This window comes from Callorhinus ursinus, unplaced genomic scaffold (assembly GCF_003265705.2).
Source record: "Callorhinus ursinus isolate GAN/ISIS: 27379988/994484 unplaced genomic scaffold, GSC_fseal_2.0 scaffold14, whole genome shotgun sequence".
In the NCBI taxonomy this organism is placed as follows: Eukaryota; Metazoa; Chordata; class Mammalia; order Carnivora; family Otariidae; genus Callorhinus; species Callorhinus ursinus.
This window is the reverse complement of record NW_027397076.1, coordinates 28,513,919-28,531,560: the sequence shown is the minus strand read 5'-3', so window position 1 is coordinate 28,531,560 and position 17,642 is coordinate 28,513,919. Positions and strand designations below refer to the sequence as shown.

Below are 17,642 nucleotides of genomic sequence, written 5' to 3'. Positions count from 1 at the left end.
TATTTCTGGGCCTTGTATCCTGTTCCCTTGATCTATGTGTCTTATTTTGTCCTGGTACCATATTGTTTTGATGACTGTAGTTTTGTAGCATATCTTGGAATCTGGAATTGTGATACCTCCAGCTTTGTTCTTCTTTCTTAAGATTTCTTTGACTATTTAGGATATTTTGTGGTCCTATAGAAATTTTGAGATTATATAATTTAGTTGTGTGAAAAATACTGTTGGTATTTTGATACAGATTACACTGAATCTGTAGATTGCTTTAGGTAGTAGAGACATTTTAACAATACAAATTCTTCCAGTTCACAAGTATGGTATATCTTTCCATTTGTTTGTGTCTTCTTCAATTTATTTTATCAATGTCTTAGGGTTTTCAGAGTGTAGGTCTCTCACCTCCTTGGTTAAATTTATTCTTAGATATTTTATTCCTTTTGGTGCAATTATACATAAGATTGAGAAACTCCATAATGGGCCAGCATTTTCCTTAATGTAAAAATGAAATAAACCAGCTGAGTTCATCCATTTACTTGGTGAATCTATTACATATTTTGTGACAATATCAATGTGACCAAAGGCTTTGAATGGGTTCACTTCATAATAATACCACATGGTCTTCAGTATTGAGATGTCTAGAAGGTTTGTAAGGGTCATGAGATTAGACTCCATGGATTTCTTGTTCATATCAGTTCCGTAACAGCAACTAAAGATTCAGTCTTTGATTGACTTTTTAAACTAACTAAAAACAGCATGTCTCATATCTATATTCCATGTTGTAATTTTCCAACCTCCTTTATCCAGTGTTGCATACATTCATGATTTTTTAAAATTTTATTATGTTATGTTAGTCACATACATCATTAGTTTTTGATGTAGTGATCCACGATTCATTGGGTTTTTTTTTTTGAGTCCTCAAATTGAGATGTACAAAATTACAGCTTTTAAAAATAATACATATGTAAGTTTACCTCCCAAACCTCTCATTATGTGCAGTAGCAGAAAATTTATTGCTCCCAGTGCAAAATAATTCAGTCACTTCTGATTTGAAGTTCAGTCTTTGAGGAAAATGCTCACTCAGTTCCAGATTCTTCACCTTCCCTTGTGCATCTTTTCTCCCTGGAATGATTGGTTCTGGGAAGGTTGGTAAGCATGGTTACTAATTATCATGGTGCCAGGGTGGGACATGTTGCATGGTTACTAGTGCCCACCAGCACCTGTCTGGTGAGTGCTGAAATTCACAATACTTGTCAGAACTGCATTATAACCTGTTCTCACATCTTTTTTTTTTTGCCCCCCTTTGTACTTTCCTGTATCAGATCTATGCATCCTTCCTGTCCTATTTCAATTGATCTCTAGGATAACTGGCTTCCTCTTTGATAATTCCATATGGTTCTCAGGGGATTAGAAAGAAAATGGATGCTCTTCTATATTGTTTTGGTAGACCTTGTACTTTGCAAGTCTGTTCTTGGGCCCAAATGATACTATGAAACTTAGCCCAGACAGTTGGCCTGTTAGGTCAACTCTCAGGACCTTGCCTTCCTTCAATTCTCCTCCCAGTAATAGTTTTCATCTTTGTGGGAAAATACTTATGTCACAGTCACACTTCCCTAATCTACCATTTATTTGTTAATTTTATGTATACTGCATTCTAAGATGTAGAAGCCTAGTTGTTGCCATTGAATTCCTTGGTTTTCAACACAATTTCTGTCCGTTATGGGTTAAAACATCCTATATGACTTCTCAAAACCAATAATTTGAACATATCAGCTTTATAGGAATGTATAGCTACTGCTTGAATGTTCGGAAAAAAACTCATTGTATAAATAAGTGCAGGGTTAAAACTAGCTCAGCTAATATTTAAAAAGCATTGGACAACATTTATAATATTTTCTAACCAGGTTATAGATTTGTATCTTTCTATTAAAATAGATTATTGACTTAAATGAAGTCTGCTTTTGCCCTACTACTTCTTTACATTTCTTTGATCATTTAACACTCATTAAAAATACTGTATTTCTTTGAAACAATTATAATATAATATAAAGATACACCTCATGTTTTAAGAGTAGTGCATACAATAACAAAAATAGTCATAATTATTTTTATATAACTGTTAGTTTACTTATACTCATCAAATACCAAATTAAATATTGGTTTAAAAGTTTAGGGGCAGTTTGCTGTGATATACAAGGGCTATGTGTTACATTGTCAATAGTAAAAAAAAAAAAAAAAAGAATACCATAAAAGTTTAGGACTTTGTGGAGAATCAAAGTAGATGTTCTTCTGATGTTGTTTTACTGTGACAATTTCACTGGACAGAAGCAGTATAGTCAGTTATATTGCTTTCTATTTGAACCCATTACTTTATAATGAGAAATAAGCATTCTAAGAGAAATATTATAAGAGCAAATGACTAAGCTGAGAGATCGTCACATCTTGCAACAGTTTTCCTTAGTTAGGTTAACTACATTTGGGCAGATAGCTAAGATTTAAGGATTTGAAAATTATAATAGTTCATAATATTAATAAACTCATTATAATATAAATGTAGTTTATATTAAAATAGTGAATAATAATGTTCAACATTTGACAAATACTTATTAAGTGAAAAGCTGTGTTCCAAAAGTATAAATTCATTCAATCCTCACAATAATCCCATTAGTAGGTAATACTATTATTGCCATTTTACATATGACAAAAGCTCTGGCACTGAGAGAAAATACATGTTCAGTCAATTTCTACATGGATATTAAGTGACAGGGCAGAAATTCCAACAATATAAAATGTTCCTCAAAGAATGCATACTATTGCATAATAGGCCCTAAAATTCATGCTGATTAATATGAAATATAAATTATGCCATGGTACCTTTGATTTTTATCATATTTAATTACAGTAAAATAATTAATGTATATATGATTTTACCTGAACCTCTAAGTATCCTTTGGTAAGTCTAATCTCATTAATTTTTCAGAATTTCCTAAAATATAATTACCACATGAGATGACATTTACATTTATAATATTGGAGTTAAAACAGGTGAGGAAAACTGACTTCAGATATTTAGAGATAAATTATATTTAAAGCTTCAGCCAGGCCATGATGACTAAATATTAACTTATGATTAATTTGATATTGTGCCCAATTATATCAATTTGTTCACTAAAAACCTGTAGTTGTTACTTTGTAGCATAATCCTACAGAAATCATTACCACTCATTTTGTAGTTCATTCAAGTGAGGCTAAGAGGTTAAATATTGTGATTTTTTTGTGTGTGTGTGTGTGACAATGAACCAAAGGCAACTTTGGAGTTCAGATCCAAAATCTGGACATGATTTTACCATTCTGTTATATTTATTTGAACAATAGATTCTAATGTGACAGTTGACAAGGTTGTTTGTATCCTCTCTTATCAGGGTAGTACAGTAAGTTTACTGATGAGTTTTGCATATATTCATATACCGTGTGTCCTTTGCTTGAAGATTATCTCTTTAAAGATATACCTCATGTTTTCACTTGTTTCTCCAATTTATATATATATATAAAGTTTTAAAAGACAAAAATAAGTTTAAATATAATATTAAAATATATTTATAAGTTACTTTGTAATTGTTTCATGTTTCATCTAGATTATAACATCGTTTTGAAAGGTACTGATTTGTTTGAAGGGCCTCAACTATCTTTTACACATATTAAGAAAGAGTAAGTAAAAGGACTTTTTTAAATGGAGATTTATTTTTGGTTTATTTATACAGTCTGAATTGATTTTGCTGGTTACAACTAAAGTCAGAGATTATAGTCTGAGCAGTTTCACCTATTAAAGATGCGAGACAAGTCAAAGCACTTAAGCTTGGGATTCCTCTGGAAGAAATCCTGGACCAAGTAAAAAACATTTTATGAGCTAAATCAGAGGCTTTTCCAGTCAGTCTTGAAGCCAACCAGCTGGCTTCCCATCTGTTTTCTCACCTAAGTTCCAGGAGCAATTTGGATAGAGGCTAAGACACTGTTGACATGCATTAGGAGAATGAAAGTATTCTTATTTTCATTTCTAATACATTCCATTCTGTGTGTCTTTGAATAAGTATTTTTTTTTGCATAATTTAATGCCTTCGTAAAACAAAATATTTGCAACATAGAGCCTGATGGAGGTGAAGTCACAAGGGAGGCGTTGCAAACAGGAATGAGAACATGGCAACCTTAGGATTAGATTCATGGCTCTGAGTATGGATGGCAGACAGATCGGTGGCCGCAGTGAATCAGAAAGAAGGCAGGAGGAGTCAGAAACACGAGCAGTGTCAGAAGCAAGAAGTCCAGGGTGCCTAGGTAGATCATTCGGTTAAGTGTCTGCCTTCCGCTTGGGTCATGATCCCAAGGTCCTGGGATCGAGCCCCAGGTGAGGCTCCCTGCTCAGTGGGGAGTCTGCTTCTCCATCTCCCCTGCTTGTCCCCTCTCTAATAATAAGCAAAATCTTTTTTTTGAAAAAAGCAAGGAGTCCAATTTTTTTCAATCTTCGGCCAATCCTCTCAAAGTTTTTAACCTCTACAAAACAATAACCTTAATAAATATTTGTTGGAAAGCCTCCATAGCAAATAAAACTGATGCCATAATGATGATAATAAGAGCAGACATTTCTTCAGGGCTAACTCTGTGAGGGGCACCTGACAAGTGCTGTCTTATTTTGTAAGTAGTATTATCATGCTTATTTTTCAGATGGGGAAATTAAAGTTTAGAAAAGATAAGAAACTTGTCCAACGTCTTCCGGGGGGTGGGCCTCAAAGCCAGGTGTACTGACTCCAGAACTCATGTTCTTCATCTTTGTGGGGTGCTTTAAAATCGGTTAACTGGTCCTTATAACTTACTGCCTAAGGGGATAAGGGCACAAATCAAGTCTGACTCAACCTAAAATTTCTGGTAGAAGGCCAAACAATTAATGCTATCATTTGAATGATGTATATATGACCAGAAAGTCCTCATTGTTTTAGATTCTGAACAGTATAAATCCTTGTAAAAATATATTTTTGTAGTGCAAAATAGAAAATGCAAGTAGAATAAAATTTTGAGGAAAATGATCCCCAAATAAGAGTATCTAGGAATCATGTTTCTGTTTTCTAATTTAGCAGTTATGCAAGTACCTTTTCTCACACTAATATCTTTGATATAAAGAGGATCATGAACATACGGAAAGGAGGTATAATACTGTTATCGCATATATTTTTCTAATGTAGTTGGATGCTTCCAATTATTTATAGTCTTTTAGGAAATTTAATCACCACCACATTGCATTAAGATGCCACTTTATATTTTCTAAACTGAAGAAGTACTTTCTTTGACTTCTCAGTTGTATTTTGGAATGTTTGTGCCTAGGATCCTTTTAAAAAAAATTCGCAGTGCCACTTTTAGGTTTTGGTTCTATAAAGATACTAGGGTGTAAATGTACAAAGATACATTTTAAGGATGTCTCTTACAACTTTAGATGCTTTAGAAACATATTTAAACAAATTAAATATCTTTCAATAGGAGGATTGATATTATGTACAACATAACATCAAAAGTAGTGCGATAAATATAGGTAAAATGTTTATAGCAGTGCTATTAAAATATCGTTATGTAAAAAGTTGAGAAGCAGAGAATGATATGTGAAATTTGAGCCATATATGGTTAAAAATCCCATCGTGTGTGTATGTATGTGAAGGTGTGTAATGTGGTGTCATGTGGTGAAGTGTGTAGGCATAGAACAAAATTCTAGAATTATTCATATCAAAGTATTCAAAAGTGAGTAGGGGTTGCAAGTTGTGGGGAAACTTTTACTTCTTACTTTCTACACTTCTGATTTACTTTGTTTCATTTTTACAAAAAAATGCATTGGTTTCGTTAGCAGCAAAAAGTAATTTTTATAATTTGCTTGGCATTCAGTGCTTATGACTAAAAGATATAATTTACCTTTCCAGTCTAATGTGTCCTAATTTCAGGCTTGCTACCTTAATTACAAATTTTCCAACTGTGTCTTTGCTTCCTTTGCCATTCTGCCTTTCTTTATCTGGTCCTCTCTGTGGGGAAGGCCCTTCCCTTCACTCCTTTTTTTGTTTGTTTATTTAAGATTTATTTATTTGAGAGAGAGAGAGCCTGCAGGCATGCAGGCACGTGGGGGGAGGGACAGAGGAAGAGAATCTTCAAGCAGATTCCCTGCTGAGCTCAGAGCCTGAGGAGGGGTTCTATCTCACAACCCAGAGATCAGGACCTGAGCTGAAACCAAGAGGCCGAGGCTTAACCGACTGAGCCACCCAGAATACCCTTCCCTTCACTTCTTGTGTCCAGGTTCCACTGTGCTTCTATAGCACATTTTTGTATGTGTATTTCTCAATCAGTTCCTCTCCTCCAATGTCATTTCAGATATTGTGTTCTTCTGTTACATCATCTATCATAGTCTGCCTTGTTATAAACTTACTAATATATTCATAGGAGCCACCCATAAAACTGAACCATCTTAATGCTTATTTATTTCCTTATAATTAGATTACCTTAGAAGGTGTCTCATAACATTTGAAACATTAGTAGTTTTTATTTTGTGAAAATTTTTAACAATCCCAGCTTTTCTTTATGTCCTAATTTACTATTGAAGAGTCACCTCTACTTTATGACAGATTGCCAACCTTGTGACTTATAATCCACTCCTCAATTCTCTGTTGTAATTTCTATGTAATAACTGTATTTGCTTCCTCTATTTTCTTATATAAACACATTTCAAGAGGCTTAAATGGGAAATGACAGTCCAAATAAAATATCTTCGGCATTTGCAATTATTTCATAGAATGATGCCAAAATATTGTCACATACAGTATCTCACATGACAAATCTAATCAAGTATCAGAGAAACAGAAATGTTTATAATAGGTTCCTGTATAAGTCAGTCCAGGTGGTTTCCTTTTACAAGGACAGGCAGAATTATTTTCAGGATGACAGAACCAGGGGGAAAGAGTGAAAACCCAAGTGATTTGCAAACAGGAGTTTCCTCAGTAGTCATCCGGGAAGGGAGTTGTGCTGTGTCACAAGTGACAAGTCCCTGGTTTTGAAAGAGTGTGAATCATCCTCCTTGAAACAGGAGGTAAGTGGGAGAGAGAGCCGTATAAAATTATTTTACAACTATTTCCTTTTGAGCTATGACTTCTTAAACTGGACTGGAATGTGATCCAGAATAGCTTCCCTTTGAATCCAACATTTGTCTTAAGCATTTTTATTGTCTCTATTTTCTCTCACACCATCGTACTTCTTCTCTCCCTCTGTTCAACAGATTTATACTGACTGGGCCAACCACTACCTAGCAAAATCGGGCCACAAGCGGCTGATCAAGGATTTGCAGCAAGACATTGCAGATGGAGTCCTGCTAGCCGAAATCATCCAGATCATTGGTAAGACCTGCCCTCTGGGAAAAATCATGGAAGTTTCTGCCCCCACGCACCTTGGTCAAACACAATTTCAGTTGAATGCATAGGAACTCAGTCCATGAGTCTCTGAGATTCATGTAGCTCTCCCATGTTTTAATTAAAAATGTTTATGTGAGAATGTTTGAAAAAAGCAGTTTGGCTATACTTTTAAATGGCTAGAACTGGATCTTTACATACACTGAATTGTCAGAAATGAACGCTTCATTAAACCATATGTCTCCCATGTGTGCATTTCATTAGCTAGAGCAACTCATACACTCTGAGATTCCTTGAAACTGTATCCTGATCCAGCAGGGACAATTGTGAAAGGTTTCATGTCAGCAGTCATTTGGCACAGGCTAAAGAATTAGCAGCAACTTCCTTCTCACTCACTTTTTTTTTTTTTTTTTTTGGCCTGATCTGTGCATACGGACTTGGCGGCTAACAAGTGTGTCCCCTCGTACACAGCTTGGGAGACAAGAGTGAATGTAGCAGCAGCATTGTGCTTGTTTTTTGTTTTTTGTTTTTTTGTTTTCTTAGTCTCCTTCTTTTGTGTTTCACGTCATTGCTTAAGCATGTCATTCTTTTTTTCTCTCTTTTATTTTATTTCTTGGCTTTAGCAAATGAAAAAGTTGAAGATATCAATGGATGTCCTAGGAGTCAATCTCAGATGGTAAGAATCATGTTTATTCTAAAATATAATGCTTATCTTCACTTTTGATTAAACTACATTTGGAAATGGACTAGAAATTTCTTTTGCCTGCCTTCCTGCTTAAGAAACCATTTGGTCACATTCTCATATGTATTTCTTTGGGTGCAATTTATGAACAAGGGAGAGTATCAGCACAGTGGAATATGTGTAACTCCTGAATAACACATCTCCAGGTGTTTTCTCAGATCCTGACTTTCTGCTGTTGTTTTGATGTCTGAATAATTTAACACTGATTGTGCTGGCAGTAAATCCCATTTCCAATTTTAAGTGGAGCCTTTTTGTCTGAACAACTGGTTTGAAGAACAGAACTTGCCATGTGCATCTTAAAATATATATAAGTGGTATTTTCTTTGTTCTTAACAAAGTCCTGTGTAAACACATGGACTCTTCAGCACTTTTGGAAATAGCTCCAAAGGCATGCTGCCGGAAGTTTTCTGAGCAGTGACTGATCAAGAGATATGATTCATAGCCTTTTCCAGAAAGCTGTTGATCTCGAGGTCTGTGTCTTCCCGGGCCCTCTTTTTACCTTTACTAACTGGTAAAGCTTAAAGTTTTGTAATAAAAAAAAATAGATTGATAAACTGCTGAGATAAGAACTCACTGCTCTCTTAATTAAATAGCCACAACTTAATTTTAAGGACAACCTGAAGTACAAATGCCTTCATTGAAGTTATATCAGTGGATATAATCAGGAGTGATGACCAAAATCCATAAGATGAGGCTTCCTTCAAAACTCTTTTTAGCGCTGAATAGGCATTTTAAGTGAATGTGATGAGTGTTCTTAATTGTCAGAGATTGGAAGAATGAAAAAAAAGTGAACTCTTTTGATGTGCTGCCTTGCTTTACTTAAGGTCAGAAAACTGAAATCCAAAATAATAAAGACTGTATTCTTAAAGAGTGATTAACTAGCACATCTGGGGTGTGTGTGTGTGTGTGTGTGTGTACGTGCGTGTGATTAATAAAAGCTCTAAGGAAGTATTACAACGTCATAAACTCTGTGTAACTGTTGTGAAAAAAATCACCATAAAAAACAATTTTCTGTTAAATACTTCAATTTTAAGGAAATTTCTGATCTAATTATTCTGGGCACAAGTGTGACTCTCTGGAAATTAATTACACTTTTGCTGAAAGTAGTTCTAATGCCTTCAGACCCTCCTAAAATAATAGCTGTGTGATACTGTAAAAGAGATGTAACCTCTCTGAGTCCCAGCTTTTTCATCTGTAGAATGAGCCCTAGTTAGGATATGATAATGACATATAATCATGGACATTCTTTACTACCTAAACTGATATGGAAATACATAATAGTGCTGTTACAAACTTTGTTAAGACACATTCATGAATTAACACCTGCTAAAAGATTTTTAGGACTTTATCTTAAAGAGCTCTGTAGTCCCTGAATATCATATATTATGTTTCTTAAACTCAACACTTGGTTTTGCTTTCATTACTTCAGTCATGAAGAAGTGCTGGATACTAAAACACATCTTCTCTGCTGCCATTCCAATTTGATTCTGATTACAGAGAGTCCAATAAACAGCCAAGATAAGGCTTTATGACAGAAGGAAAAAAAAAAAAAACCTCTCCAAAGCTCATAACTATGGATAGGAATTCAGTCCCTAGACATTTATCTGAAACATCTGTACCAAAGATTCTACAAATCTGTGAAAACATTCTCATGAGTATTAGACTCTGTTAATTTTTTATTACTTCCTACTCCTTATTAGCCCCCAAATGTCATGTAACATCTAGTATACATGTTATGTTAATATTTCTGCTTTTGATTAAAAAAAAAACACAGAAAAACCAAAGCCTAAGAAATGTAAATGCTATGAAAGAGGTAGTTTTTCCAGCCAAATAGTATTAGTTGGAATCTCATTGACTTTTGAGTAAAGAATGACTTGTATCCTCTCATTTTTTACATAAAAAAATGTATCTCATTTTTTCTGATGTGGTTGAATTTTGAATCTGAAATTGACATGCCCTCCATGTGTTGACTCAGAATAATACATATGACAAAAATGTAGCTTTTTTGGTTTAGTTATTTTTGCTTCTATTCTTAAGAACTGGGATTGATACTATATTATTAATGAATAAAAATCCCAGATTTTAACTGAGACAAGAAAGTAGAGGAAAGAGAATTATGAGAGAGCATGACTAGGATGAATTTTGTATATCTATTCCAAACAGGATGTTGCCTCTTTCTGTATTGCTTAACAACCAAGACAGTGAGTGCTATCCTTACTCACAGAACTGCTTTCACTACATTTTTTTTGTATGTCTCATCCTTTGTGATCTTTGCTTGCTGTTTGTGTTTAATAACAAAAGGTAAGGTAAAACTAGGTATGCTACTGTTTCTAGTCACAAATTGTCTTTATTTAAATTTCAAATGTGATAACATTTATTAGACTGTTCTAAGCCTTTAAGAACATAAATTCTCTCATGGTATGAATCTATAATATATTAATAAATATTTTGATGAATAACAACCAGGTAATTCATATTGAGCCAATATTTGCTGAGCACCTGAGCTACAAAATGTAAGGACATTTGAGGATCAGGGAGGCAAATATTGAAATAAATAATACCAACAGTGTTGCAGAGGCAAAAAGAAAAAGTACTGTGAAAGGAGTGAGCTTGGTGCATTCCAGCAACAGATAGAAGACCCCTGTGATTTGAGGACAGTGAGGTGTTTGGATGGGATGATGGAAGCCTGATCACATAGGGCCAAAGTAAGGAATTTGTATGTCATTCTAAATTGGTTGGGGAGCGTTTGGAAGACTTTTAAAGCTGGACTGTGGCATGATCTGATGTAAATATTAAAAAAAAAAAATCACCCTAGGTGCTTTCTGGGAATTGTAGAATATTTGTTAGTCTCCAGTTGGATGTGGGAGTTGAAGAATATAGGGAGTGTAAAATGGTCCCACATATTTGGCCTGGTAAGTTACTGTTAGACATGATTATTACAAAGGGAGAAAACAGGCTAAATGTAGAAGGGGGAGGGTGACAAATTCATGTTTTGAAAGTGTTTGACCTATCCACTGGAACATCAAGTAGGAGGTGACTTCAGGCAATTAGGCATGTGTTCCTAAAGGTGACAAGTAAGGTATTAGAATATATCTGGTACATAGGTAATGAGTGAAGCCATGGAAAAGGATGAGATCTCAGCAGAAGGCCTGTATAAAGTCAGGAGGGAAGAAATTTGAGGTTCTCACATAGGGGAATACCAATATATAAGTGATGAGCAAAGGTGTAGAGTCAAAAAAAGGAAAGATTGATGAGTGAGCCCATCTTTAAGAGGGTAGATCCACATATGTGGTGTGGATCCTTAGGATAGCTATGGTAGTTTAAACTGGAGTATTTGGACTAACCCAGTGAGATGGGTCAAAGTAAGATGAGCAGAATGTTGTAGATGTTGTCAAATGCTACTTAGCCTACTAGTTGGTGTGCTGGAACAAAGAAGTTGGTTCTCGCAATTGGACAGGCATTAATGACCTTTATGCAAACATCTTCTATAGGATAACCATGTGTTATGGAGTAACAGAGGTGCACATATCCACCGAGTCTTGAATAATCTTTCTAGGAGTTTCCTGTTGAAGAGAAAAATAATATATATATAGTTTGAGAGGGAGGAAGAGTGAAGAGAGATTTTGGAAGGGGGGGAAATAGGCAGAGAAAGTAGAGAGAGAGGAGGACCCCGGAGATTGGGGAGGCAAGAGATGATGCTAAATCCTAAAGGAAGTGGCAAAGGAAGAGATTTGAAGTCTGTGTAGAAGATTTAATGTTGGAAAAGAAGGGGTACATTTTCCTTTGCTGACACGAGGGGATAGTGATTGTGTGAGATGTGGGTATCTGAAAATGGATTAAATAGAAATTGAAGGAATTCATCAATAAGATAACTTCAGAGTATTAGAGAATAATAATATGCTTTTTGTCCATGGGATTCTCTCTATTACTTTATAGTATAAAGAAAAATTCAATTATGATATCTCAAAATAGGTGAGGAAAATTTAACAATAAATCTTTCAAATTACACGGGCCAAAGAACAAATGTTTAAGAGAAATATGAACTTACCCTTGTACCAACTTATTAGCATAATTATTGAGATTTGATTCATATTTATTCTAAGTCTCAAAGTCATGGTTATCTTTCCTTGATAAGCTTGAGACTAAACTCATCCTGAAAAATGGAACTTAGTTTGAAGGAACTTATTCATCACTATATTTAACCTTACCCAAAGATGAAGTTACTGATATGGATCGCACCTGTTGAGTAATTTCTAGGTGGGTGGTTTCAGAATTCAAAATATATGCTGCATGCCACACTTTGGTGAGATTACACAAGGAAATAAATTAGTAAACTATAAATACTAGGAATGTCCAGAATGCCCAGCAGATTAAAAATAGCAGAAAAATGCCCAACATGTATTTGAAATGCAGAGGCACAAGTGCTAGGTTCTTAGACAAAAATGTAAGACATGTGGAAGAAAAGTTATTGGGAAAACAAATTTTCTTTTATTTTAAAATAGACCATTACATTGAAGCATCTTCACAAATGGATAGAGGGATTAGGAAATTTATTTATGTGAAGGAAACCAAGATTTTGAACATACCGTAGCGTGGAGGATCTGACAAATGTGGTTCACAGCTCGTCCTTCCTTTTTGCTGGCTCCTCTCATGTACTCACTGTAATGGCTCAATCCTTTTAGTTCTTTCTAACATATCACGTTGTTTAAAATTTGCTGATAGGAGGATTTGGGAAATACTTATGCTTCTTGCCCTTTTTTATTCCTCAAAAGTAGAAAATTTGGTTTCATTCTCCCTTAATTCTCCATTTCTGAGTCCCACAGGGTTGTGACTTCCAGAATAATACCATTATGGATTTTATAAACATCTTTATTTCATTTCAGTAATTTTACACTTATCTGGACAGTGAAGCTGTTCTTCCTAGTAAAAGTATTTTATGCTTTTATCAGTATTCTGTCCTTTAAAGTTTTCTTTTAGCCACTGCTTGTAATTACTTCTCTTTTAAAGGATCTATTTAGGTAAGACAGAAGGTGAGGTTTCTGACCAAATAGGGAAGAGATAAAATATTGGAATGCTCTTAAAGGTTTAATAAAATCTTATAAATGGCACACTGCAGGATTCTAGCACTCTGACTCAGAGGAGTGGAATATTGCTAACTGAGTCCATTCACATGATCCCCTGCCATTTTTGAAACTGTTCATCTTCTGGAATGGCTAGAAAAAGATAGCTTAATGAAGACAAATGGTTTACTACAAATATAGCTCTGATCTCGAACGAAATGCTAAGTGGAAATTTCTACTTTGTAGTTTTCATCATAATTTCATTATTTTCATATAGGTCAAACTTCGGAAGAATAAGCATAAACTACTAACATCAAGAAATTTATGCTTGTTATTAGAATATCACCCTGATGATTTTTAAAACTGAATTTGTCTCTAGAAGTTGCTCTGTATTACTAGCAAAGTTCAAATGAAGTAATTGAAATGATATGGAGACACTGAAAGGAAGTGTGTTAAGTTGAAAGGACAGTGGTCACTGGAATTCTAATTCAGACTGTGTGACCCAGGAAAAAGATTCAGGGAATGCTCAGTTTCTACTCATTCCTGCATTGAGGAAATTAGACCAGTGGAACTCTGACCTGCTAGATTGATTTAACAAAGCACCAAAGACCATGGTTTCTGTTCATGATTTTATCTTAGAGATATACTTGGGTTTTCACTCTTTATAGCTTTATAAAAGTATCTTTATAGTAAGGTGAAAAAGATCTTAAAATATATTAAGTCCAATTTACAAAGAAAAACAATAATATCAGGGGAATCATATTTTTATTGGAGTTGTCTGGTCTGCCATTAAGAAATTAAATAAATGTTGAAAATACAAGAATGCTTTTCTACATTATATTATAGAATAAATAGTTTAAATGTTCTCATGAGTATCAAATACTGGTTCATGCCATTAGTAGGACAGATAGAAATTGAAATGAAGTAACTAATTTTGAATTGGATTCCAAATTCTGTGTAATTTTTTTCTTTCTTTTTGGAGAGCGTATATATGTATTTTTTCTTTTATTTGAGGAAAATTAGTAAGCTTTATATATGCATGTATAAAAACCATTGTGAACCATAGTTAATATTTCAACTATATATTGGAGTATCAACCACTTTCTTAAACTTGTAGCATGTTCTTTATCCTGATTTTTTTAAAGATTTATTTATTTTAGAGAGAAAGAGAGAGCGAGGGGGAGCATGAGCAGGGGGAAGGGGGAGAGGAAAAGAGAGAATCTCCAGCAGACTCCCCACTGAGCACCGAAGCCAGCTCGCAGCCTCCTCACAGGGCTGATATCAGGACCCTGAGTTCACAAGCTGAGCCAAAATCAAGAGTTGGATGCTTAGCTGACTGAGCCACCCAGGTGCCCCTATCCTGATATATATTTTTTTATCCTGATATTCTGAACTTAATTGCTGTAAATTGTTTCCCACCACTAAGTCATATCCCAGTAAACACAAAGTACAGTCATACCTATTATTAGAAAGCATATTTTGTAACAATCCTTTCATAAATTTAGTTTTTATTACCCTCAATAATCTAATCTCTTTTAAAAGGACTTACTGCTCCATATTGTTCAACCTCTTTCTTGAAATTTTGTAGAAAATGACCACATATAATAATCAATGATAAAATATATAACAGAACACTTTTCAAAACCATAGTTTGGCAAATAATATACTAATATATGAGGCCATTTTAAATAAGAACTATGATATTCTTAGCTTAAAAACCTATGACAAATAATGTTATAAAAATTACTTCTATAAAAAGAGAAAAAGGAAATAGAATCTTGTTCATTTGATCTCAGTATAATCATTTGAAAAGTTTATCTTGGATGAGATAAATTATTTGGAATATCAGGAGAAATGCCTAGGCTAGTTACTTTATGACACTATATTTAAATGATTTTAATGTAAATTGAGTTAAACTGATTCATCTAGATAGACACAGATAAAAATTCATGAAATGCCTTTGAAAAATCATATTGCCCACTTGATTTGTATTAGCCACGTTTCAAACATAAATAATAATTGTGAAATCATGTCATAGAACCCAAGTTGTAGATCACTCAACAACAATATCAGCTTCACTTATTGATCCACTTTAATGATTGAATGTCAGCCATGTGTATCTGGTGCTGTGCTGGATGATTTGTTTGCATTTTTCGTTTAGCTTCACAGCAAACCTGCAAAGGAACAGGGTCTCACTGAGCCTGCCTATAGAAGAACCAATATTGGGTCTCATGTCTCTTTGAGGCTAAACCAAATTGCTTTTTTTTTCTTTTATTCTTTTATTATATTATGTTAATCACCTTACATTACATCATTAGTTTTTGATGTCGTGTTCCATGATTCATTGTTTGTGTAAAATACCCAGTGGCCCATGCAGTACGTGCCCTCTTTAATCTGCCCATCACCAGGCTAACCAATCCCCCCACCCCCCTCCCCTACAGAACCCTCAGTTTGTTTCTCAGAGTCCATCGTCTCTCATGGTTCGTCTCCCCCTCCGATTTCCCCTCCCTTCATTCTTCCCTTCCTGCTATCTTCTTCTTCTTTTTTTTTTTTTTTTAACATATAATGTATTATTTGTTTCAGAGGTACAGGTCTGTGATTCAACAGTCTTACACAATTCACAGTGCTCACCATAGCACATACCGTTCCCAATGTGTATCACCCAGCCACCTCATGCCTTCCGCCCCCCACCACTCCAGCAACCCTCAGTTTGTTTCCTGAGATTAAGAATTCCTCATATCAGTGAGGTCATATGATACATGTCTTTCTCTGACTGACTTATTTTGCTCAGCACAATACCCTCCAGTTCCATCCACGTCGTTGCAAATGGCAAGATTTCATTCCTTTTGATGGCTGCATAATATTCCATTGTGTATATATACCACTTCTTCTTTATCCATTCATCTGTCAATGGACATCTTGGCTCTTTCCATAGTTTGGCTATTGTGGACATTGCTGCTATGAACATCGGGGTGCACGTACCCCTTTGGATCACTACATTTGTATCTTTGGGGTAAATACCCAGTAGTGCAATTGCTGGGTCATAGGGTAGCTCTATTTTCAACTTTTTGAGGAACCTCCATACTGTTTTCCAGAGTGGCTGCACCAGCTTGCATTCCCACCAACAGTATAGGAGGGTTCCCCTTTCTCCGCATCCCTGCCAACATCTGTCGTTTCTTGACTTGTTAATTTTAGCCATTCTGACTGGTGTGAGGTGGTATCTCATTGAGGTTTTGATTTGGATTTCCCTGATGCTGAGCGATGTTGAGCACTTTTTCATGTGTCTGTTGGCCATTTGGATGTCTTCTTTGGAAAAATGTCTGTTCATGTCTTCTGCCCATTTCTTGGGTGTTGAGTTTGGTAAGTTCTTTATAGATTTTGGATACTTGCTCTTTATCTGATATGTCATTTGAAAATATCTTCTTCCATTCTGTCGGTTGTCTTTTGGTTTTGTTGACGTTTCCTTTGCTGTGCAAAAGCTTCTTATCTTGATGAAGTCCCAATAGTTCATTTTTGCCCTTGCTTCCCTTGCCTTTGGCGATGTTTCTAGGAAGAAGTTGCTGCGGCTGAGGTCAAAGAGGTTGCTCCTGTGTTCTCCTTTAGAATTTTGACGGACTCCTGTCTCACATTTAGGTCTTTCAACCATTTTGAGTCTATTTTTGTGTGTGCTGTAAGGAAATTTTCCAATTTCATTCTTCTGCAAGTGGCTATCCAATTTTCCCAAAACCATTTGTTGAAGAGACTGTCTTTTTCCATTGGACATTCTTTCCTGCTTTGTCGAAGATTAGTTGACCATAGAGTTGAGGGTCCATTTCTGGGCTCTCTATTCTGTTCCATTGATCGATGTGTCTGCTTTTGTGCCAGTACCATACTGTCTTGATGATCACAGCTTTGTAATAGAGCTTCAAGTCTGGAATGTTGATGCCACTGGCTTTGCTTTTCTTTTTCAACATTCCTCTGGCTATTCAAGTTCTTTTCTGGTTCCATACAAATTTTAGGATTATTTGTTCCATTTCTTTGAAAAAAGTTGATGGTATTTTGATAGGGATTGCATTGAATGTGTAGATTGCTCTAGGTAGCATTGACATCTTCACAATATTTGTTCTTCCAATACATGAGCATGGAACATTTTTCCATTTCTTTGTCTTCCTCACTTTCTTTCATGAGTATTTTATAGTTTTCTGAATACAGATTCTTTGTCTCTTTGGTTAGATTTATTCCTAGGTATCTTATGGTTTTGGGTGCAGTTGTGAATGGGATCGACTGCTTAATATCTCTTTCTTCTGTCTTGTTGTTGGTGTATAGAAATGCCACTGATTTCTGTGCATTGCTTTTATATCCTGCCACTTTACTGAATTCCTGTATGAGTTCTAGCAGTTCTGGAGTGGAGTCTTTTGGGTTTTCCACATAAAGTATCATATCATC

General features: G+C 35.1%; 1 protein-coding gene across 3 annotated transcripts in view; it reads left to right on the top strand.

Moving 5' to 3' along the window:
* NAV3 (neuron navigator 3) overlaps positions 1 to 17,642 on the top strand; it is a 350,025-nt gene that overhangs the window by 98,884 nt on the left and 233,499 nt on the right. For all 3 annotated transcript variants that reach the window (XM_073900615.1, XM_073900614.1, XM_025881299.2), the window contains exons 2-3: positions 7,286 to 7,403; positions 8,039 to 8,091. In XM_073900615.1, coding sequence (XP_073756716.1) covers positions 7,286 to 7,403; positions 8,039 to 8,091 — 171 coding nt within the window. The remainder of the gene's footprint in view (positions 1 to 7,285; positions 7,404 to 8,038; positions 8,092 to 17,642) is intronic.